The 22,097-nt window shown below is 58.5% G+C and overlaps 1 protein-coding gene across 2 annotated transcripts in view; it reads right to left on the bottom strand.

The window, feature by feature from the left end:
- CSPG4 (chondroitin sulfate proteoglycan 4) overlaps positions 1-22,097 on the bottom strand; it is a 35,392-nt gene that overhangs the window by 8,748 nt on the left and 4,547 nt on the right. Inside the window, exons 2-6 of one of the 2 annotated variants that reach the window (XM_070233190.1) lie at positions 13,644-13,793; positions 7,568-7,731; positions 2,496-6,032; positions 842-1,324; positions 321-497 (exon numbers count right to left, since the gene is read on the bottom strand). In XM_070233190.1, coding sequence (XP_070089291.1) covers positions 321-497; positions 842-1,324; positions 2,496-6,032; positions 7,568-7,696 — 4,326 coding nt within the window. In that variant the 5' untranslated portion in view covers positions 7,697-7,731; positions 13,644-13,793. The remainder of the gene's footprint in view (positions 1-320; positions 498-841; positions 1,325-2,495; positions 6,033-7,567; positions 7,732-13,643; positions 13,794-22,097) is intronic. The other variant, XM_005602901.4, reaches the window with a different exon arrangement.

Here is a 22,097-nt window from a genome sequence, read left to right as displayed (position 1 = left end):
CTCTTAAAGGCTTGAAAACTTTCTTCATGAGTTCTGGTCCTGAGCTATAGAAAAAGCCTCCTGCTGAGGGTGAGTCAGGGAAGAGCAGGGCCAAGTGTGGCCATTCACAAGGCTGCCTACTGCACTTATAAGTGTCCAATAACAAAGCCTCACACCTGTGTTCTATTTTCAGTATAATAGCTCTTCTCTCTTCCCAAAAACCTAGTGAGGCACGTGGCAGTGCCCCCATGTTACAGAGGAGGAAACTGAGGCTCGGGGGAGATATGTGCTGGGCCTCTCTCTGGGAGAAGAGGTGGGAGGTGGTCCTAGAATGCGCTTACCTGCAGGCCTGTGTTTGTGGTGAGGATGGGGGGTTGGTCGTTGACAGGCAGGATGGTGATGGTGAAGGCCACAGGATGGCTCTGGCGGCCTATTTCCGAGGCATTGGCTACCAGGACAAAGCTGTCTGTCAGTGTCTCGCTCCCATCATGCACATAGCGGATCAGCTGCTGTTCCACCTGTGGGCAGGCCCAGGGCTGCAGGTCAGGCCTCAGCAGGCCTGAGACTCACCGTGGGTCTTCATGACCTGCCTTTGGGTGCGGGAGGAAACTGACTCCTCTGGAAATGAGGACAATCATTTCTCCCCGAGTGAAGGAAGGAAGGGGTGAAGGAGATAGGGACAATCATTTCTGTCTGCCCAGTGAAGAAGGAATGAGATGAGGTATCTAAAGCAGAGGTGCTCCATAAACGTGGGCTCCATGCCTCCTCTAAGTACATACCCCCAGACTGGGAGGCCCTGGGGCTCCCCCTACTCTGCCCCCAGAGCTGGGCTGAAACCCCAGGGCCTCCCTGACAGTCATACCTCTCTCCAGGAGAAGGTGCCAAGGGTCCTGTCTTGAGGTCCTTCCTCTCTCTGCAGGGCCCCATGCTGGGGTGGCTCAAGCACTTGCAGGTTGAGGCCTGGCAGTGTGGGGAAGTAGGGCCCAATGATGCGGAGCAGCGGGGGGGCCAGGGTGCGGGTGCCGCCCTCGGGGACGCTGAAGTTCTGTGCCTCCAGTGGGATGGCAGCAGGCAGCACCTCCAGCTCCATGAGGACTCCCTCGAGGGGGGTACCTAGGCCTGAGGCCACATCCAGGGAGAAGGTATCACTCCAGGCCTCTGGGCGGGAGTGCAGGTACAGGACTCTGCCCTCATCCACTGCCTCCTGAGAGAAGCTCTGCACGGGGTCCAGGCTGGGTGCCTCGGCTGCCGTGGTGCCGTGAGACAATGTCACCAGATAGCCAGCACTTGGTGGGGTCTTCACCGAGAACACAATGTCTGCCGGCAGCACTGCCTCCTGGGCTGCCTGGTTAACAGAGGGTCACAGGTACTCACGGGGGTCACAGAGGAAGGCTGTCCTGGCCTCTGAGACACACATTCCCTCAGAACACATAATCACAAATCCTCAGAGTCAGTGACACAGACATACAATCTCACCACACACTGATGTGTGGACAGAGACACACATGTACGTCCTACACCTACACACGCATGCGCACATACACACAGAGAATGCCCCCGCAATTGCCATCCTTCACCACCAGAGGGTGCCCTATCCCTCTTAGAGGCACAGACTCCTAGACTCTAGGCTCTATGGAGCTGGCAGACCCAGGTCCAGTCCAAGGGCCACTGGGTGCCCCCTCACCTGATGGTCCAGCCACAAAGGGCTACACACTGCCCCCAAACTCACATTCCTGATTCTGTGCCTTTGCCTGAACTGCTCCCTCTGTCTGGAATACTGTCCCCACTTCTCTGCTATTGAAACCCCAGACTCTTCTAAGCCTAACTCAAATGCTGCCTCCTGCAGGGCGAAGCCTTCCTGATGCGAGACATGTTTAGTCACAGTCTGCCCAAAAGTCCACAGCCAGAACCACAAGAGGCTCAGAAATTGGCAGTGAGGAGAATAAGGCCCAGAGAGGGCAAGGGACTTGTTGAGGTCACACAGCAAGTCAGTAGGCCTGCTGGACAGCCTGTAGTTGCTCTGTGAGGTTCCTGGGGGGTCAGTAGCCCTCTCCAGACCCTGAGTCCTGGTCTAAAGTCTGGAAAAAGAGCTGAACGCATGGGAATCTGCAGGGGCAGCCAAGCTCCAAGGCCTATAGTCCTCAAAGTCTGTACCCATGAAAACCCTCCAGAGAACTTATCGTTATTAAAATACAGATTCTCAGGCTCCACTTCAGATAGTCTGTTGTCTGGGTGGGGCCTAGGAATCTGCACGATTAGTCACAGCATGTACACACATACACAAGATATGTGGAGGCACGCGCCACTCACAGGCAGTTATACGTACAAGACTCCCCAGAAACCCTCAGGCACACAACACACACATGTACAGGTGCACGCCTAAGGCACGTGCTCACACCTGACCCAGGAGTCACCACAGGCACAGCCCAAAATGTCCAAGCACGCACAGCATGAAGGCTGGAGGGAAAGGCCCCCTTCATCTGGCCCGTGACCCTGCTCACACCCCAGCCCTTTACCTCCAGCTGGTCCCTTCTGATCTCAGCTGCCTCCCCCTGGAAAACATAGATCTTTTTGTGCTGGACCAGGTGCAGGGGGGCCAGTGGACCTTCCAGGGCAATGGTCACTTGTAGGGTGGCATCTGTGTGCACAGGCCCTGCCTCCACGGAGAAGGCGAGGGTATCACGGGGGCTGAGGCTGCCATTGTGGCTGTAGAGAATGGCCCCATCCACTAGGTCCTGCTGGGAGAAGGCTGTGGCAGGCTGGCCGGCCCGGAGCAGCTGTCCCCAGCGTGGGCCGGCCGTGACATGGTAGTGGACCTCATCCCCATTGCGAATGTCTAGGTTGGTGTCCAGGTGGAGCACAGCTGTGTCGATGGTGCTCTGGCCTCCCTGAGGGACCACTAGGTTGGAGCCATTGGCCACACGGAGGTAGGGCTCTGAGGCCTGCACTTCGAGCAGTGCGGTGGCCTGGTGCTGCCCGTCGGACACCTGTAGCTGGATCCAGCCACGGTCAGCCCCTGAGTGCACGAAGAGGACTCGCCTCTTCCTGAGGTCCTCCTGGGTGAAGCGGTAGATGGGCCGCGTGGGCTCATCCACAGCCACAATGCTGCCGAAGAGGAGGTCCTTGCGGGTCAGCACCAGCTGAGCATCAGCAAAGCCTGAGTCGGCATCGCTGAAGGCCACGTCGTCTGTAGTCAGCAGCCGCGACCCACCCCGGGCTACGTGGAAGACACGGTTAATAGTCTGCACGGGGGCGTGGTCATTCACGGGCTGGATGGCCACACGGAAGACGCCTCGTACCTCCTCCCAGGCCATGCCACCACTGCCTTCGCCCTGGCGGGTAGCCACAAATGGGATGTCATCTTCTGTGGTCTCCGAGTCGTCATGCTGGTAGACCAGCTGGCCATGCAGCAGGTCTTCATTGGTGAAGGATGTCACCATGATGGCCTTGTCCTGTGACCCCCGCCATGCCAGCCTCCCATGGCGGGGCCGCTCCATGACCTCATAGAGGTAGCTGGCACTGTTGAGACTCTTGACAAAGAGGTGGTCAGCAGAGAGGATGCCCTCGCCGCCCTCAGGCACCGAGAGGAGGACGTTGGTGAGGACGGGAGCATCTGGGTCACCCCTGATGTGGATGGGGAAGGTGTAGAGTGGGGAGAAATGTGGTGGAGCTGTGACACGGAAACGGAAGACGTCCTCGACTGTCTCTGAGGCACGTGCTGTGGCCCCATAGGTTACCCGACCAGCCTGCAGGTCATCCTGGGTGAAGCCCTGACCGTCTGACAGCCGCGTGCCCTGTAGCCGAAGATTACCCTTCTTGGGGGCCTGAACCACCTCATAGTGGAAGAGGGTGGGGCTCGGGCCCACCTCCTCCAGGGTGGCCTCCAGGTGGGCTGTGGTGAGGGCCTCCTGCCGGGTGTTCTGAGTGTGTAGCGGTTCTAGCCGCAGCAGCCACACTGTGGCTCTCTGGACCGTCACGGGGAAGGACAGATTGCTCAGGGTCTCCTGGCCCACCTGCACCTCCAAGGCCAGGTTCTCCACAGTGTCCTCGGTGTGGTGCTCCGGGTCAGTGCTCAGGTACCTCACGCGGCCCTGCTCCACATCTCGCTGGTGGAACGCCTGTGTGGCCCGCCACTCGGCACCCTCCGCCCCGCCGGCCCCCTGCTTCTGCAGCTCCCCAAACTGCAGGGCCCCGGTGACTCGGAAGAGCACGCTCACATCCTGCCCCACAGCATTGGTCTCCACCGACAGGTTGGCGGGCAAGACAGGTGCAGCGGAGCCCTGGGCCAGGCGCAGCCCTGTGTTGTGGCGGACCTGAATGGCTGGCCGGACAGCCACCACCTTCAGCGTGGCTGGGGGGCTGGCCTGCAGCCCGTCGCTAACCCGGAACGTTAGGTCCCGCGTGGGGCCCCCACGGTGGATGTAGACGAGGCTGCCCGCCTCCAGCTCCCGGCAGGAGAACTCGGTCGCTGGCTCCCCGGGCTGGTCTCGGCGCTCCACTGGGAGGCCGCCGGCCGCGCCGAGCAGCTGGAAGGTGAGGCCCTCGCAGGCCGAGTCTGGGTCGTAGGCCTGGAACACCTCAGGCCCCAGTGGCTTCTGAGTGTGTTCCAGGATCACCATGACGCTGCCGTGCGGGAAGATGACACGGGGCGGGTCATTGACAGGGTTGACCTGGACAGGCAGAAGGTAAGTCTGGCCCCTCCGAAGGCAGGAGGGCACAGGCCCCCGAGCGGTCACCGACACCTCCAGCACCAGCTGGTCGGAGGTGTCCTCAGAGCCATCGTGGACAAAGCGGGCCTTGTGGTTCACCACGTCCAGGAGGGTAAACATCTTCCGCGCCTGGGCGCCCGGGATGTCTAGCTCTAGCTCACCATGGCGTGCCCCGTGGCTCACGCTGAACAGCACCTGGGATTTGCGCAGCTCCGCCTCGCTCAGGTCCAGCGTGGGCTGCACGTGCCGCCACTCGAGCCAGGCTGCGCCACCTTCGGCCACCACCAGCGGGCTGATGGTCAGCAGTTGGGTGAAGTTGGCGAAGACAGGAGGCAGTCCTGGTTCTGGCATGCAGGGCTCAGGCAGCTCCATGGCCGGCCAAGCCTCAGGCGCCAGGGTGGAGAAAGCTTCATATGGCCCATAGGCATCCTCCTCGTACTCGTCCTCCTCAAGCCTGCAGCCAGCTGCCATGTTGCGAGTCAGCAAGGCTTCCCGGAGCCCCTGCCTCTGGCCATTGACGCTGAGGTCTTCCATGCAGCCCAGTAGGGAGATGTTGGCAGCTCCTGGTGCCAGGCCCAGGCGGTGTTCCTGGAGGTGGCGAGAGGCCTCTGTGTCCAGCCCCCCGAGGAGGAGACTGCCGCGTGGCTCCAGGTAGCTGAGGACCCCACGGTTGGAAGTACGTGTCGGGTACTGGTCCACAGATATTTCCAGCCGGTTGGTATCCACGTGGACACTGACCTCATGGGGCTGCCCATCGGCTACATGCATACTGTTGTGGAGTAACACAGTACCCTGGCCCTTCTCAATCACAGCCCGCAGGTGGCCCTCAAATATGTCCACATAGATGAAGTCCCCACGCCGGCCCCCTGCCTGGAAAGCCAGGGGTGCTTGTCGGCTCCGTGTGGTGAGTGTAAACTCCAGGGTGCCTTCATCCTGGGTGCCCCAGGCAGGGAAGGCAGCCAGCGAGTGGGGCCCAGAGAAGCCCAGGGCCACGTCATCACTGGCAGAAAACTCCTCAGCACAGCCTTCATGCACGTCTGCGGTTAGTGGCCGGAGGAGGCTGCGGCCGTTGAGGGTGGCTGCATGGAGGCAACCCCTCAGGGGTCGGCTGGCTCCCCTTAGGTAGGGCAGGCCAAGGCTCCCAGTACCCCCTATGAAGAGCCCATAGGGGACCTCCAGGGGGCCTCCTGCGACTGGGGCTGAGGCGTTCAGGAGCCCATCAACTGACAACGAGGCCCAGTTGTCTGACACAGTCAGCCCCACGGTGTGGAGGACGGAGTCGCTCAGCAGCGTCTCTGCCAGGGTCTGCAGCCTCAGCTCCTCCTGGCCTAGGACAAGTCTGACCTGTGGAGAGATGGGTACATGGGGGATGGGGGCAGCAATTTGAATCCATCATTCTGCTGTAAGAGCTGAGTTGGTCCCCTACACTTGGGGTCCCCAGAGCAGAGGGCCTAGGACAAGGGCTTCTCATGCCACCCCTCTCGCTTTCTTGCCACCTCTTTATCATCCCCTAAACACTCACCAGTGATCTCTGCACCAGGCCTGGATGGGCTCTGGGGACCCTGATGTGAATCACACGTGGTCCCTGCCCACAAAGAACTGACATAAAGTAAGATGCTTTCCTAGAGATTCAGCCTGTATTTTCTTATTCTTCCTCTCCTTCCATGGGTGAGATGTGCCAGAGAAACCACCTTGGAACTCAGAAGATTCCACCCCTGAATTGATGGGCACCTGGGACTCCTCTGATGGGTCCCACTAAGTGGGGCAAAACACCTTGGGGTCTCTGAGGCAGCCAGGATTACTGTTCAGGGACAGGGAGTCCAACCTGGTGCTCTGTGTTTTGGAGGTTTAGCAAAGAAAAGCTCCCTGGCCTGGGGTGAGGGGAGATCCTTGGTGAGAGAAGAGGGACATGGTTCTGTCTCACTGACACTGACACTGGAACTAGCTCTGGTGTGGTGCTCCCACAACCAGATGGTAGAATGGCAGAGTATGGGAACTGAAAGAGCAGAGCACTAAGAACGGTGAGCTTGGGAGTCCAAGTACAGAGCACCTTTCTAGGGGTGTGACATCACTGTACCTGGCAAAGAGGAAAAGCATCAGTGCCAGGCTGTACCAGGCCGTGTTCAACAGTGACACCTTGTGGCAGTGAGAAGCAATGGCAGCAGCAGATGGACTGATGGTAACGAGGCCATACAGTCCTCTCCCCACTGGGCTGTAGAAGCAGATGGCTCCCCCAAGTTTGGACTAAGACCAAAATTGGGTTCTCAAACTCTTCATGGTTAGGAGAAATCGTCAAGAGAGAGCCAGAAGACTCTTTGCCAAAAAGCCTCTAGTGACTTGAAGGATGAAATGGAAAAATGAGGAAGCTACGGCCGTACTGGTTGTTACCATTATGGACAGACAATGGAGATACAGGGGGATTGATGCCATGCAGAGGGATGCAGAGGCAGAGCTGGAGCACAGGAGAGGGTAGCCAGCCCAGGTGAGTGTCAGGGGGATGTTTTCTGGAGGAAGGGATGTCCACGCTGAGACTTGAAGGAGAGGCTGGAGGTAGGCAGGTGCAGGGAGTGGATGAAGCAAGCACCAGGCAGAGGGAGTGCAGGGAGCAGAGGCCTGGCAGCAAGAGGCCACAAGGAACTGAAAGCAGTCTGTGCGGCTAGAGGACAAAAGGGCCAGCTAGGGGTTGTGGTGAGAAGTGAGGCTGGAGAGCAGGAGAACAGAGACAGCTCATGAGGAAGTCACACCCTCTGGGATGCTACTGTCCATCTCACAGTGGAGGACCTGAGACCCCAGGGTGAAAGCAACTTGCACAAGCTCACACAGCCGGTCGGGGGCCATTAAAAGCTAGAGAAGGAGTTCAACAGGGAGCTGTCACTGACCTGCAGGCGGCCAGAGTGGAGTTGCAGGAGGAGGTGGTCAGCCGGGCCTGCCGCCAGGAGAAGGAGGGCTTCGGGCTGGGACGTGGAGAACTGCAGCTGTAGGTCTATGTTGGTCAGGGCCGTGGCCATAGGCACCTCCAGGTGGTTTTCACCGAAGAAGGAGGCTATGAGAGAGGAGGCTGGGGTGAAGGTTCAGACTCTTGCCTGGAGGAGGAAAGGTACTGCAGAGTGGATGGGTGGGCTGCAGGGATGGGGTCTCACGCTGGTGTGCCCTCACGGTTGTTTTACATGGCACTGCCCTGTGGGCCTCCGCCAGATGCCAGCACCTGCTTGGTCCTGGCACCAGAAGGCACAGCCTCACTTTGTGTCCACCCTAGACCCTGGCTCTGAAGGAGACTAGATCCAGCAATTCGAAGCAACTCAGATCTTCCCCTCACAGGTTCCTGGGGCCAGGTGCCTCTGCAGCTCTGGCTCTCCTCCCCTAGGCCCTGGAGAAATCCCCATCCTGGGTCTGGGCCTGGGCTTGGCCCCTCCCTGGCCAAAGGGGAAACCATCACTGGCCTGACCACCTGGCCTGGTGGTCAGAGCCCCCAGGAATGGAGTTCCAGAAGAACCAGCCCTACCCCAAACTGATCCCCGCTAGAATTCCTTCTCCTAAGTGCCCCTACGGTTTGGTTCCTGGCCATGCTTTCCATGCCGTGTGCCACCCCCATGGTTGGCTGGCGCCACGGCTGGGGCCTCCTAGTGGTCCTAAGACAGGCAGCCCACCCATCCCCACTTCTCTCTTGGGCCATGCTCCCAGCTATCTTTGGGGGTGGGAGTGGCGGCTTGTTGCCCTGAGTCCACCGAGGAGCAAAGTCTCTGAGGCCAGATGGAGACCACGTGCAGTGCCGGACCCAAAATGGGCCAAAACTTCTTCTATCACCTGGTATTGCTTCCTGTTGTAGAAATACTAATGGTCCCCAGTGAGTGGTCAGATCCAGCCCCCATTGTTTCTACCATGGCCAGGGAGCCAGGGATGACAACAGCTGAGTTCTCCAAGCCTGGGTCTGAGGCTGAAGACAGGGCTGGGAGAGGCTGAGGGGCTGCTGGTCAGGCCAAAGAGGGCCTCCCAAGGCAGCAGGCCGGGTCTGGGGCTTCTCAGGGTTAGCGGTCACTGTGCGGGACCCTTTTGTCCCACATTGGGACACCTCTTCTTTTTAAGTTGCACCTCCTCCAGGCAGTTTCCCCAAATTAGCTTCCCTTGACCTCCAACCTGCTGCCACAATTTCTGGTCCATTCCTTTTTTGGAGATTAGGGCCAAATATAACTTTGACTCTGCCTCCCAGAGGTCCAGGGCTGGAGCGGGGTGGACAGGAATGGTTATAAAAGTGATTCATCCCTGTTGGGCTTCCCTTAAAGCCTGTGTGGGCGAGTAAAGGCTGTTGGCCTTGGTAGGGATGTTCTGGCACCAGCCACATACGTGCTGGTCCTCGGCCAGCCTGAGTCAGCTGACATGCGCCTAGGGAAGTAGCATTAGCCACTGGAGGAGCCTGAGACTTGAATGCCCCAAGGGCAGCCAACACTATGTGGAGTGATGGCCAAGCAAGACGATGCTCTTCCCCTTGGACTGAGCTGGAATCCCCTCTAATTATCTCCTGTTGTTACAACACCAGAACTTTGTCTGGGAAGCTAAAAGAATCAAACAAGAATTGCAAAACCATCTGGGTGGGCATGGCTGAGCCAGCCCAGCACACCACAGTGCCAGGGAGGGGCAGACCAGGGGACTGGCAGGTGGTGGGCACCCACGGGGGTAGCTTATCTGCAAGGACTGATTCTTAAGAACAAAATGCAGCACACTGAACTGAGGGCAGCCACAGCGCAGAGGGTAGGGGCAAGGGCCCCACAGGAGGGAGCCACTGCCGTGGCAGGCCAGAGCTCAGAGCAGCTGGCAAGAACTGACTATTAAATGTGCAGGAATTTTGCGAGCCAGGTGATGTTGCCCAGTGAGAATATTTATACCATGAAAAGAGGCAAACACTACAGATCAGGACTCCCTCTCTGCCAGAGAGCCTGTTGCTAAACATTTACCTGCATGCCACCCCTGGGGAGAGGGCCCATTGCCCTGCCCTGTGCGGGAGTGAGCCCACGCACCCATCCACATTCCCTTTTGCTAAAGGTGTGTGTAAACCTGCTGGGACATGGACATGGTCAGGGCTGGACCAGGCAGGAGCCGAAGTAGATGGCTGGCTCTAACCACTGAACCACCTGCCTCCAGCCCCCTCCCAGCAGGGGAGGGGAGCAGCGTGTTTGGCCTGATTCTCCAGGCCAGAGTGGGAGGGTGGCAGGAAGCGGAGGTACTTTCCAGAGAGCTGGGGTCTGAATGGGCCCATTGAGGGGCTGGGCCCTGCTACTTCCTGTGGGGCTAGGCAGGAAAGGGCTCACATAAGCTGCCTTGTGCCACTGAGAGCGCACAGGCCAGGCAGCCCCCTTGCCCCAACAGAGCAACAGAGGCCTCTGAGGCCTTGTTGGCCAGGGATTTGGAAACTCTGACAGCACCACTCCCCCTACCTCCTGATCTTCTTCTGCCCCTTCTTACCATCTCTGATGGGCTGCAGTTGCAAGAACCCAGAATCCCTGTCCTGGGGTAGGGGGGTGCAGCTGGAGAGGGGATGCAGGATAAAGAAGTAATGGGCTAGGAGTCAATCCCAGAGGGTTTCCTGAGGGAGGTGAGGCTGGTATAGAGGAGCAGAGAAGGAAGTGAATGGGGCAGTCCTAGAGGATAGCAAGGCCAAGCGAGACAGGCATGGATATGCAGGCTCTGGAAAAGTTGAAGACAGAGGGGTAGAGGGAAAAGTAGCATGGGCCAAGCCAGGCTCAGCACCCTGATCGGGGTGCAGAGGGAGTGGGAGGAGAGGAGGCATCAGCATGCTTGGAGACCTGCCCTTGCCTCTCCTGGGCCAAAAAGACCCATGATTCATCAAACACTCGTTCAGGCCTGCAGCAGCTGTGTGTGCTGCCCTCTGGGCCAGGAGAAGGGGCCCAGGTTAGGCTTCAGTGTCACCATTCTGTAAAATGGGCACTCCTTCCTACTCCCGTCTGTGAGATTAGTCCTGGAGGTCCCTTACCTGTCTGCTCTCAAGTATGAGTGTGCAGAGGGTCACTGGTTGGGCCGCCTGGGTAGTTGGGTGGCATGAGGGGGGCAGGATGCCCCAAGGGGTCTGTAGGACAAGTGGAGGGGCAGGAAGAGTGACACACGTATGGGTTTCTCTGTCGGGAATAAGGTACGTAGGTGAGTCTCCAAGGCTATGGAGATGTGTATTTGCATGTGTGCAAGTGTGTGGGTGGCTGCTGGGGTGTATTTTGGGTTTGTGTAAGGCTGTGTGTTTGTGTATGTGCGCGTGTGTGGGCTGGGAGCTGCCAGGACAGAGCAACGATTGTGCCCAGGCCTGTCCTGCCCCTTGGTGTCCGCCCGCCGTGACTCGGCTGTGCCTGGCTCCATGAAAGGGGCCGTGTGTTCCTGGAGATTCTCGCCCCTCCTGCCCGGCACCTATCCTTCTAGAGGTTTGCTGAAGGTGGAGAAGTCCCACAGCTTCCCACCCTTCCTGCCACAAACAGGGCGCTGCTGTCTGGGCCCAGGGTGGGGCCACTCCATCCCTTTTCCTGAGAGGAGGGCTGGGGGCACAGAAAGAGTCTGTCCTTCCCCATCAAGCCCTGTCACACATGGGGATGAAGCCCAGGCCAAGGTCCCCCAGCAAGCCACCCTCTGGCAGGGCACAGGTTGTGCGGACATCTCATAGCTCCCTGGGGACACTCTTAGGACGTGTATGAACGGGGACCTGGGGGACCCCAAACCTGAGGCTTACTTCCATTGTGACACCCAACCCTCACCTGTCAGCAGGGTCTTAGGACAAGGGGTCACTGGGTGGGGAGTGTCTCTGCCCATCACACTGCCCACCCCCTCCCAGGCTCACCAGGGGCAGGGTCTCAAACACCAGTGCCCTTTCCTGCCCGGGGGCTGTGGCAGACCCTGCTCCTTCTGAGTCCTCAGAACCCCCGGTCTAGCCAGACTGGCTCCCTCCCATCTCTCCCTCAGCTCTGTCTTGGCCACTCAGCCACTGTGCTGCCGCCCTCTGCCTCTGCGTTTCCTCCTTTCTCCCTGTCTTTGTCTTTGTCCCCCCTCTTGCCTCTGCCCCATCCTGGCTGTAACTGGGAGGATCACCCTGCACTAGGACAGTCCAGAGAGCCAGGCCTGGGGTCTCGTGCCTCCCCAGCCCAGTGCCCCGGCCCTTTGGTGATGGGTTCCATAATAGCAAAGCTCTCCACAGCCCTTGCCTGCAGTAGGGTGCTCTGCTTCCACTTACCAGACAGACAAACTGAGGCTCCAGAGGAGAAGCAACTTGACAGAGAGAAGGAGAAAGCTTGCAGTCCCCAGCCCTGCACCTGTCTGAGCCCCACCTGCCCAGGCACCCCAACCCTGCCCCACTCGCTGGCAATCAATGTCTGTGTGTCCCGCTCTCCTCTCACCACATTCCTGGTCGCCTGGGGCAGCCAAGCAGCTCCACAGACAGCAGGCGCCATGGGTAGCAGCAGCATTCCTGGGTGTCCGCTGCTGCCTGACTTTATAAGGGAGAAAGTTTGAGAGCCTAGAGCTGCTGGGCACAATGGCTGGGGCGGGGTGGGGGGGGGGGGGCGGGCAGGGCCTGCACCCACAATCAAGGGTGGGTGGTGGAGACCTATGCATGCATATGTGGGGGAGGTACACCAGTGGTACTGAGACAGAGCAGGAGGTGAGAGATGGATGGGGAGAGAAGGGGGAACCCATATTCATTCATTCATTCATTCATAAATGCAATATGCAGTGACAGGGACGGAAAAGGAGAACCAACCTGGGAGGGACAGAAAGCCTGAGAAAGATATTAAAACTGAGAATGAGAAATAAAGATGACTCCTCCACAAAGACTTAACCCAGGATCCAGTCTGAGGCCTGAGGAAGGAATTGGAGGAGAAAAAACCAAGAGAGACAGAGAAGGCAGGATGCTGGCAGCGAGTGTGCCGCTGTGGACAGGAGCGAGGAGGGTGGGGGGGGGGGGTACTCTGCCAGCCAGCTGGAGAGGGGAGGGGAGAAGAGGGGGTCCTGCTCTGAGGAGAAGCTGAACTTTTCCACCATAGTTCCTTGGGGTTTGGCACCAGGGGAGGCAGATCCTGGTTCCAGATTCAGATCCTGGGTAGGTAGGGGTGAGGCTGGGAGAGTCCCCCTGAGGGAGTCCAAGGGGGGCTGTGGGGTGGGTGCTCTGGAAGGGCCAAGGCAGGGATGAAGGGCTCTCTGTCTCCTCTCATGAGTGTGTGTGTGGCCCACCTGGGGGCTGAATGCCCGCCCTGTGTGAGAGCAGGGGTGGGCCAGGTGCCTGTCTCAGCAGCTGGGTCCTCCCTGAGATCACCCAGGCCCTCCAGAACTCAGGCCAGATCTCCTCCCCTTGTGCCTCCAAGGCATTAGCTTTAACTTTACCAGCATTCTGCCCCCAAGCCAGGCAGCCTCTGAGGAGGCTGGGGTAGGGCAGAAAGTTCCCTGACTTAGAACCAGAGCTTAGAACCAGGGCTGGAGGAGTTGAGGCCTGGGGGCTGACGTTCCTGCACTGCCCTCTCCCACTTCAGAGCTGGGAAAGCAGTGCAGTGCGCTGGCATAAGGAATCAGCCCCACGGAGTGCCACAGACGCCTGCATGGCACAGTGGGCGGCACAGCTGTGAGTATGCAGGAGGGCCGGCCAGCGCATGTGTCATAGCACGTGCCGTGAGCGTGGGGCAGGTGAGGATGCGGCGCCCGGTCTGGCTCTGGATACTGGACCGTGACTCTCTCCAGCCACGCCTGGCTCCCTGGGCTCCCAGGCAAGGGAGAAGCTGTCACTGTGTCTATTCAGGTGTCAGCCCTCCCTCAGCATGTCCCACAGTCCCCTCAAAGCTCAAACCAAGCTTTCACCTTCCCTCAAGCCTGTTATCTCTGAAGGTAACAATGGGAAAGGTCAGGGACAGGCTTCAGGTCAGACCAAAGGGAAACATAAGCCGCCCACAGCAGTGACACGGGGGTCTAGACACTCACCCTCTGCCAGGGCTTGCTGCCTGGGAGATGCTCACGCACCTGCAGACCCACAGTGCACTGCTCTGGCTCTCCCAGACTGGGAGTCCACAACGCATGGCCATCCCAGAGGCCCGCTGACTACCTGCTCCTCTCCTGCCCGACAAGCGACAGCTGCAGGAACAATAGTAGGTTGGTTCAAAGTCACACAGAACTTTAAAAAGCAGCTGTCCCTCTCAGAGACAATAGCTTGTCCCAGTAGAGTGCAGGAATGTCAGATCTTGAGTGCTCATGGGCAGACTGCCTCCTGTCTCAAGATTACAGAGATCTCAGCTGGGATCAAGGTGGCCCCGTCCCTCCTCAACTCCCTCCCTTGACTTTCTGTTTGGTTGCCTTTCCCGTCCCTTGTAAGGCCAAGGAGGCCAGGGCGGGACCGTGGTTTCTTCTGCTATTGGCTAAGCCCTGACCCTGGTCACTGGCCTCAGCTACTGGTCCTCTAACCAGGCACCTAGAGGCCACCTCTGCCGAGGGGCATATCTTGGGGAACATTTCCAATTTTAGGGACCCCCTCTGGAAGGAGAATATCCCTGGGACCGGTGGGTGGGAGATGCTGAGTTTGGTCCACAGATGCTGACAGGGGCAGGGCTGGTGATCTGGGCTCCCAGCCACGTATCCCAACCCTGGGGCCACGTGGGGCACAGAGGAAGTGGGAGGGAAAATGAGAAGTTTTGCTGGATGGAACAGCCCAGAGTCCACCCAGGCTGGAGGGCTGGGGCAGGAGGAAAGCGGGCCTTCAATGGAGTCTTTGTGGAAGCCCTGCTGCTCCACTTGCTGGAGGCAAGGAGGGAGGAGGGGTGGGGCTGCTGCGGGTGGAGCAATTCCCAGAGGCTTTTCCCTGCCTTATAATTTTCCTTCTGTACAGGGAGATGGGGGGGTTTCTGGGCCCCCTTCCACATCCCCTTTCTGTCGGTTTCCTGGCCCTGGAGGGAAAGTGGGACCCTCATCTCAGTGGACCCAGGCTGAGGTAGGGGTTCTGGCGGGAAAGAAACAGAGTGAGGGACCCTCACCTGGCAAGGGGCCTGCCCAGCCCCCCCACCCCAGCAAGGTCCCTGTGAGTTAGCTCCTGTTTTACAGATGAGGAAACTGAGGCTCAAAGAGGGCTGTGTTAGAAACTCAGGAGGAGCAGGAGCTGAGCCGGATTCCAGCTCCTGTGGGTGCAGGTCCAGGACTGGGTGTTGTGGCGTCAAGGAGGGGCATGTGTGCATGTGTGTGTATGGGGCGGCTGCTGTGTGGGAATCGGAAGTGGGGCATCTGTTGCCTGCTCCAGTGAGAGGAGGGTGTGAGAGCTGGCCCCCTGCCTAGGGAAGACACGCTTTTCCCTTCCTGTCCTCAGGGGCTCCCTGTGTCAGGGTTGGGGGTGGATGTGGAGGGAGGGGAGAGCATCTGCTTTCATGGCTGGTTTGGCAGCTGGCCTCTCCCAGCCTAGCTGGATGGGGCTGGGTTCTGGGTTGGTTGGATCAAGGGAGGGACCTTCCTCAGGGCTGGCTGAGGATGGCACGTTCCAAAAACCAGTGATAAGCGCCAGCCATGCCCACTGGGGTTTTGGAGGTCAGGGAAGAGGGTGAAGAGGCTGGGGTGTGGGCTCTGCCCAGGGTGAGAGGCCTGCCTCCAGGAGGCTGCCAGGTCAACTCCTCTCTTGGGCTGAATCCAGAGCTGGGGAGCATGTTGCTCATCTCTGAGTTTCCTCTCCACTCCAGGAGGAGAAACCGCTAAGAGCAGGGCTGTCAGGGAGGTGTCTTTGGGCTTCCCCGACTGGCAGACTGGGCTTGGAGACAGTGAGTACATGAGCTGGGATAGGGGACAGAGGAAGCAATGACTGTTGGTCTGGACAGAGGCCTGGACCGATTTGGCCCAGCTTGTGCTCAATAGGCTGTGTGTTTTGGAGAAGCCACCACTATCTTTGCCTCAGTTCCTCCATCTGAAATATAGGGAAAAGGGGTGGGATGACCCCACAGACAGAAGTCTCATGTCCAGGAGACTGGAGGAAGCAAAGGCTTGGGTGAGGGATCCCCCACCAACACACACACTCTCCAATCAGAGCCACGTGCTCTCTCTGGCTTCAGTTTTCCCCATCTGTAGAAAGGGGACCTGGATGGGGAGACTGACACAAACCTAGCTCCTGGCGAACCCAGCCCAGCTCAGCAGAAAGTGACGGTAGAGAGGTGTGGCCATTACAGCGGGTACAGTGGAGCCCTCTCTGGCCTAAGGGCCATAGGCCTGGCCAGACTGGAAGCTCTCGAGGTCAGGATCCATGGCCCGTATCCTCTGCCCAGGTCATCCAGGAGGCCCACACACATGTGCTGACAGAGGAAATAGCAGCACTGAGGGATGGAGGGTCAAATGGAGGTGGCAATTGGCCCACATGAGGGATTTTCTATCAGGCAGAGCTGACAACAGACGGGGAGAGTAGCAAGCTCCTGGCACTGGTGGTACACCGGCAGGAAGGTGTGGCCTGGGAGGGTGGACCAGGAAACCTCAGTGTCCTTGCTAGTGGCTTCTGTGCTAACCAGATTTCCCAGAGACCCCCAGACTGAGACCTCCCCACTGGGCAGGCCCAATTCCTCTTGGAATAGGTTCCTGCCTAGCACCCTCCACCTGCCAACTGCATGGACCTCTCCAGACTGTCAGCACTGTCCGAGCTGTGCCCACCCCTGCCCTCCTATCTCTAGCCTATGTCTTCCCCCGGGTCTCATGCACTGCCTCTTTGCTAGGAACTCACACCTCTGTCTCCAGCACCAACACTCCAGGGCTCTGGGCCCACCTGCCAATGCTCCCTAGACATCTACAGCAGGAACACCCATAGGAACCCCCAAACCCAAGCCTACGCATCTCAAGCCAGACTCAGTGTCATCTCTTCCCCAAGCTGCTCACTATCCAGTGAAGGCTGCACCAGCCACCCATTGCTGGGTAGAAATCTTAAAGTCGTTTTGGACATTCTCCCTCCTCCTTCCCATCCTGCCCCTAAATTCTCTTTCAAATTTGTCTCCCCTTCTTGCTCCTCTGTGCCATCCCACAAGGCAGATGGCCACCATCCCTTGCCTAGCTTAATGAATTTCCTGTCTCGTTTTGCTAATAGCAGCCAAACTTAACCTACACTGAAAGTCGCTCTGTCATCCTCCCTTGCCTGGAAGCCTTCGATAACTCCCCATTGCCCTACAATCAAGTCCCAGCCCTAGTGCGGCACCGAAGCTGTGGGTGACCCTGCCCCTGCCCTGCCAGGCTTTCCTGTTCACCTCTCTTGAACACTCCACATGCCAGGCTCATCGGGCCTTGGGCTGTTTTCCATCCACACCTGACAGGTCTCCACTCCAGGCCTTTGCTCAGGCTGGGCCTTCTGCCTGGCAAGCTCTCCTTTCCTTTCTGCCTGTGAAATGCCCTCATGCTCCTTCAGGGAAGAAGTCCTCCCCGACCCTTCCCCGTGGCCCAAAGCTCCTTCTCTGCATTTGGGGTGCAAAGACATGCAACTGTGGCTTCACTGTGGAGTTGCGTTACTGTCACCTCTCTCTGTTAACACTGAGTCTCTGGGACAAGACTGATGCGCTTGCAGAGTGGAGATGGAGAGAGGGGGTGGGGCCCGGCAAGGCAGGGGACAGCCGCATTCCCTGGGTGATCCTCTGGGGGCTTGCCCCAGTTCCCCCACCTTGTCTTACCTCCAGACTTCTTCCCAGTCCTCCTCTGCCCTCCAGGACCCCAGTGCCTGGAGGCAGGAGGCTGGACACAACGGCTGGGGTCGGGTGGGGAACTGCCCCAGCCAGGGAATGCTTTTCTGGGCCTGTGGTGACAGTCTGGTGCTTGTTTTTAAAGAAAATAGAATCAGAGCCCCTATTTATAGCTGGAGGCCATAGCCACAGGCAGGAGATGGATGGGGTTGAGGCTGTGCAGGCTCCTGCTCAGACAGGGGCTGGGGGTGGGGCCATTCCCAGGACCCCTGTCCCCCTTTCTCAGCCCCCAAGGAAGTGCCTGTGGGATCCTGACATTCCCTGGGACAGGATGTAGCCTGTGCTTTGGGGCAGGGGAAAGAGGGACTTGGTGATGGGGATGGAAAATTTCTCTCGGGATTGGTCCCTGGGGCCCGGAGTCCCTTGTGGGATGGGTGGTGAGGGTGTGTTATGTCTACTGGGAAGACAGAGAAGGAGCTGTGGCAGGGGTTGCCAGCTGCAGAGGGAGCACCTAGGACTGCCACTGGGACTGGGGAGAGGAAAGAGCACAGAGCAGGGCCAGAAAGAGGGGGCAGGCAGAGACAGAGAGACAGCTGTGGGGAAGAGACAGAGACAGGGTTGGGGGAAGAGGGATCTGCAGCCCAGCTGACACTTTGGGTAGAAGGGAAGAGAGAAGCCAGGGCAGATCGGAAGTGGGGGCTTCTGTTCCATAGAAAGTCTTCACCGTGCGCTGGGCAGAGTGGTCAGCGTCGGAGTTGGACCCAGTGGGGAAGGGCAGGAATTAGGCATCTCCATGGCCTTCACCCCAGGCCAGGCCTTGCCCTTGCCCACTCCCACCCCTCCAGGGCTAGGGCCCAGAGGCCCTCTGTTCCTGGTAATCTCAGGGTGGAAGGCCCAGACCTGTTTTAAGGCAAAGAAATGCTATAGGGGCTGAGCTGACACAGATGGGCTTTGTCACCAAGATCCCTGAAGGACTGTCCTGGGCAGGTGGGGCGGGGTAGTACCAGGACCCATGGGGAAAGGTCTGGGCTCAGACTTGCTAGGGAGTGAGTTCCCCAGTCCTGGAGGTATCACAAGCTGAGGCTATGGCCTGGGTTCACACCTGCTGCCAGCCTCTATTCATACCCCTCCCTTGGTTGTGCTGTTGGGGGCTGCAGGGTAGCTGCAGCCTGGGGCATTTGTCATGGAGCCATAGCCACAACCGGTGACTCAGACAGTTAAAAAAAGGAGCAGCTTCCAGTGGTGACTCAACTGGCTCTGGAGGGGCTGGGTGGGTCTGGCTGGTACAAGACGGGGTGGTCTGGGTTTATTTTAGGTTGGGCGGGGCAGGGGCCAGCGGGTAGAAAATGGGAACCAGGGGTGGAGAGGAGCCGCTACTCTCATCCTGGGAGAGCCCGAGGACTCTGCGCCAACGTAGGAAAGTGGTTTCTCAATGCCAGGGACCTCTGGCAGACTGGGCCGCCTCTCAGCCCCATTCTAGGCCCAGCCCGCCTTGCTGTGTAGCCCCAAAGCAGCAGCTTGCTCTCTCTGGACAGAAGCAGAGTCCCCTGTCCTGAGAAATTTAGAGCTGATCTTGGAGACTGAAGATTCTACCCAGAAGCCCAAAAAGGGACAGTGGTCTACCTAAGGCTACACAGCAGGGCCAGGTGTCCCAAGGGCTGCCGTTACACAGCTGGCTCAGGTGCCTAAAACATCTCTCCTACCCCAGGGCTGTCAATAGTTGGAGGGACAGGCCCCCATCTGAGTACCTGCCCCTGGAGGGGCTCAGCTGAGCTCCAGATGGGTGGCTAGAAGCACATGGGCACCAGCTGCCCAGAGAGAGCCCCAGGCGGGGGCAGGTGCTTGGATTCTATTAGCACACATACGGGGGGCTGGTGGGGCTGCCCAGTGTCTGCCGAGAGAAGAGTTTCCTCTATGGGGGTGAAGGTAGAGGAGGCCCACACACTGGGATCTCGACCTGGGGGCCCAGGTTCTGGCCAGGCTCTTATCCAGCGTCCCTCCAGGTGGCACTCCCCCAGGCTGCTAGCCTCGCTCTGTAGCCATTCCCTGAGACTCACTTCCCCCGGCGTCCACCAACCTTGATCTCACACATACTTGGACCCAGGTATCACCAACACTCCTGCTGGGTCCAAGCGGCCCAGGGCAGAGAGCACCCCACACCCTCTCGGTCTGGGTTCTGCTCCTCATAATGCAGCCACTACTGATCATTGAGTGGTGGCAACAGCCCCGAGGGAGCTCTGGCAGTTGAGCCATCTCACATCCCGGGCCCTGGCCTTCTGCTCCTCCCTCCGCAGGGGCCCTCCGAGGGGTAAGCAGACAGCAAGAAAAGATAGGCTCCTAGGCTTGCTGTCTTATAAAAGGTCCTGGCACCTGCTCATTCTCTTTGACCCCATCCTCTGTTCTCCAGGCAGGGTTTGAGTTTCCTTTGGTCATTTGTTCAACACATACTGATTGTACTGTACTCCAGCTCAATGATTGCCATCTGAGGGGCTACTGGGTTTTGTGGGGCTGGGAGGGGCTGTGCTCCTCTCCTCGTGGTAGGAGAGGTATGTGGGCCTCAGGTGAGTCAGTCAGGTGTAGAACCCCCCACCCCCACCCCTTTCTGAAGGGTCCAAGGCTAGTAGGCAGCGGCTGGCTGATAGCTCCCTTGGGAGCCCACCTCCCCTTTTCCAGGTCATTTTGTCTCACACAGACCCTCTCACAGGGCCACCTCATCCAGTCTCCCACCTTAGAACTTTTCTCAACCATTCCTAAGCAGGAGCCCCTATATTTCTGGGCTTGCCCCCTCTCCAGAAGAAGATGGTACTAACAGTAACGGCAACCTCAGGAGCATGGACTCCAGGCAAGGGCTTTAATCCTCAACACACGTAGGAGGTAGGAATTATTTGTCCCCATTTTAGAGAGGGGAAAAACTGAGGCTCAGAAAGGCCGCATCACTTGCCGAAGGTCATACATCAAGTGGTGGGACTAGAATTCAACCCTAAGTTCTCTAGCACCATGTTTTTCCCACCGTGTGCCTGGCCTCCTGCCTCCCCCGGCCCTGCAGAGGTTTCTAGAGTTGAGGACTCAGAGGAGGGAGAGGTGGGGCCTGAGTCAGGACAGGGGTGGAAGGGGAGCTCACTCTGAGCTGCTCTAAGACGCCCAAAAAGGGTGATTTGTTCCTTCCCTGACCACGGTGGGAAGTGTGTGTGTGTGTGTGTGTGTGTGTGTGTGTGTGTGTGTGTTTGGGACTGAGGCCTGCCTGGCCAGCTTCCAGCTGTAGGAGAGCTGGGCTGGCCCCAGCCGCTGTGCACAGGGAAGGGGGCAGGGAGGGGCCTTGTCATGGGAATCAGCATCCCCAGCCCACTGATATTTATAGCTGCCCCCTCCTGAAATGTGGGGGGAGGAGTTGCTCTTAGGTGGGAACGGAAGTTGGTCTCCTCTTCCCAGCCCCCTCTATCTCCCCAGGGAGCAGGCTGGCCCAGGCCAGAGGCCCTGCCCTGGCGGTAGAGCCAGGGGCTGTGTGTCCTGAGTCGGGGGTTTCCCCCCTTACTTCTGGCTCAGGGTCTGGTCACTCTCCCTGCGAGGCCCTGAGCCAGGCTGCTGAGCAACAATGTGTGTGTGTGTGTGCACGCACGTACGTGTACATGCACATCTACTAGGCATCACACTGATGGAGGTCACGGACCAGGGGGCAGACGCCAAGTGAGGGGAGAGGAGGAAAGCCCTGTAACCCCGCAGAGATGGAGGGCAGGGCTCCAGGATGAGGACAGACCAGGCTGTGGGCCTCAGCAATCAGTGGTTGGAAAAGGCTCCCAAGGGAGGTGGTGCTGGAGCTGTACCTTGAAGGATGGCGAGAAAAAGGGAAGACCAGTTGCAAGGAACCGCTTAAGCAAAGGTGGAAGGGCGCCAGGGATTACGGACTGTTATCCGATGGCCTAGTTTATCAGCGGCCTGTGGACACAGGATCACCCTGAATGTGGAGGCTGATACACTGTGAGGAGAGAGGGCCCAGCACAGCCATGGCGGCTTTGGGCTGCAGGCAGGTGGCACCACGAGGCTCTTCCCTACCTGGATGCTCAGGAATGTCCCTTTTGGTTCCAGGAGGGGCAGGAGTGGAATGCTGGGGCAGGTCCCTGGGTCTGGCTGGGAGGAAGCTGGGATTGCGTGCGAGGAGGCTCCCCTCCTTCAGGCCCCCAGACCTTGCTCCACCTGGGGCAGGATATCTTCTAGGGGCCGTTGGTATCAATCTTGATCTGGATTCTTTGAAAGCCAGGAAGTCCTCCTTGTATCTGACTTGAGTCTCCCCTGCTCTCAGTATGTTTCAACTCAAAGCAATTCATTGGTTTTCAAGTCATTTTTTTCTTTTTTAAAGTCATAGAATGTGGTATCAAAACCCCATGTTACACAAAACCCCAATCTCTAAACACATGTTTGTGGAGCTGCTCTGCACGAACTGGGAGGGGACAGGAATCACATATTCCCAGGCTCGGCCACCTGTGGATGCAAAGCCCTGGAGTACCCTGGGCACAGTCTGAAAATCCCTGGTTGGCTCTATGTGAGCTCTGCGCCCCTCTGTGGGCTCAGTCCTGTGTGCAGCAAGATTGTGGAGATCCTCGAGAGAAGCAGATAGGAAATCTGCCTTTTGAGAATGGCTGGCCCGTGGGCAACGCCACCACCTAAACCAGTGCACAAGGACAGAGAGCTGGGAGTCCTAGCCCCTACCCTGCTAAGGACTTGATGTGTGATTCTGAGAAAGTAGCTGCCTCTCTCTGGGCCC

The sequence above is a fragment of the Equus caballus genome, chromosome 1 (genome assembly GCF_041296265.1).
Source record: "Equus caballus isolate H_3958 breed thoroughbred chromosome 1, TB-T2T, whole genome shotgun sequence".
NCBI lineage: Eukaryota > Metazoa > Chordata > Mammalia > Perissodactyla > Equidae > Equus > Equus caballus.
The sequence above is the reverse complement of the archived record's forward strand: the minus strand, read 5'-3'. Positions and strand labels throughout refer to the sequence as shown.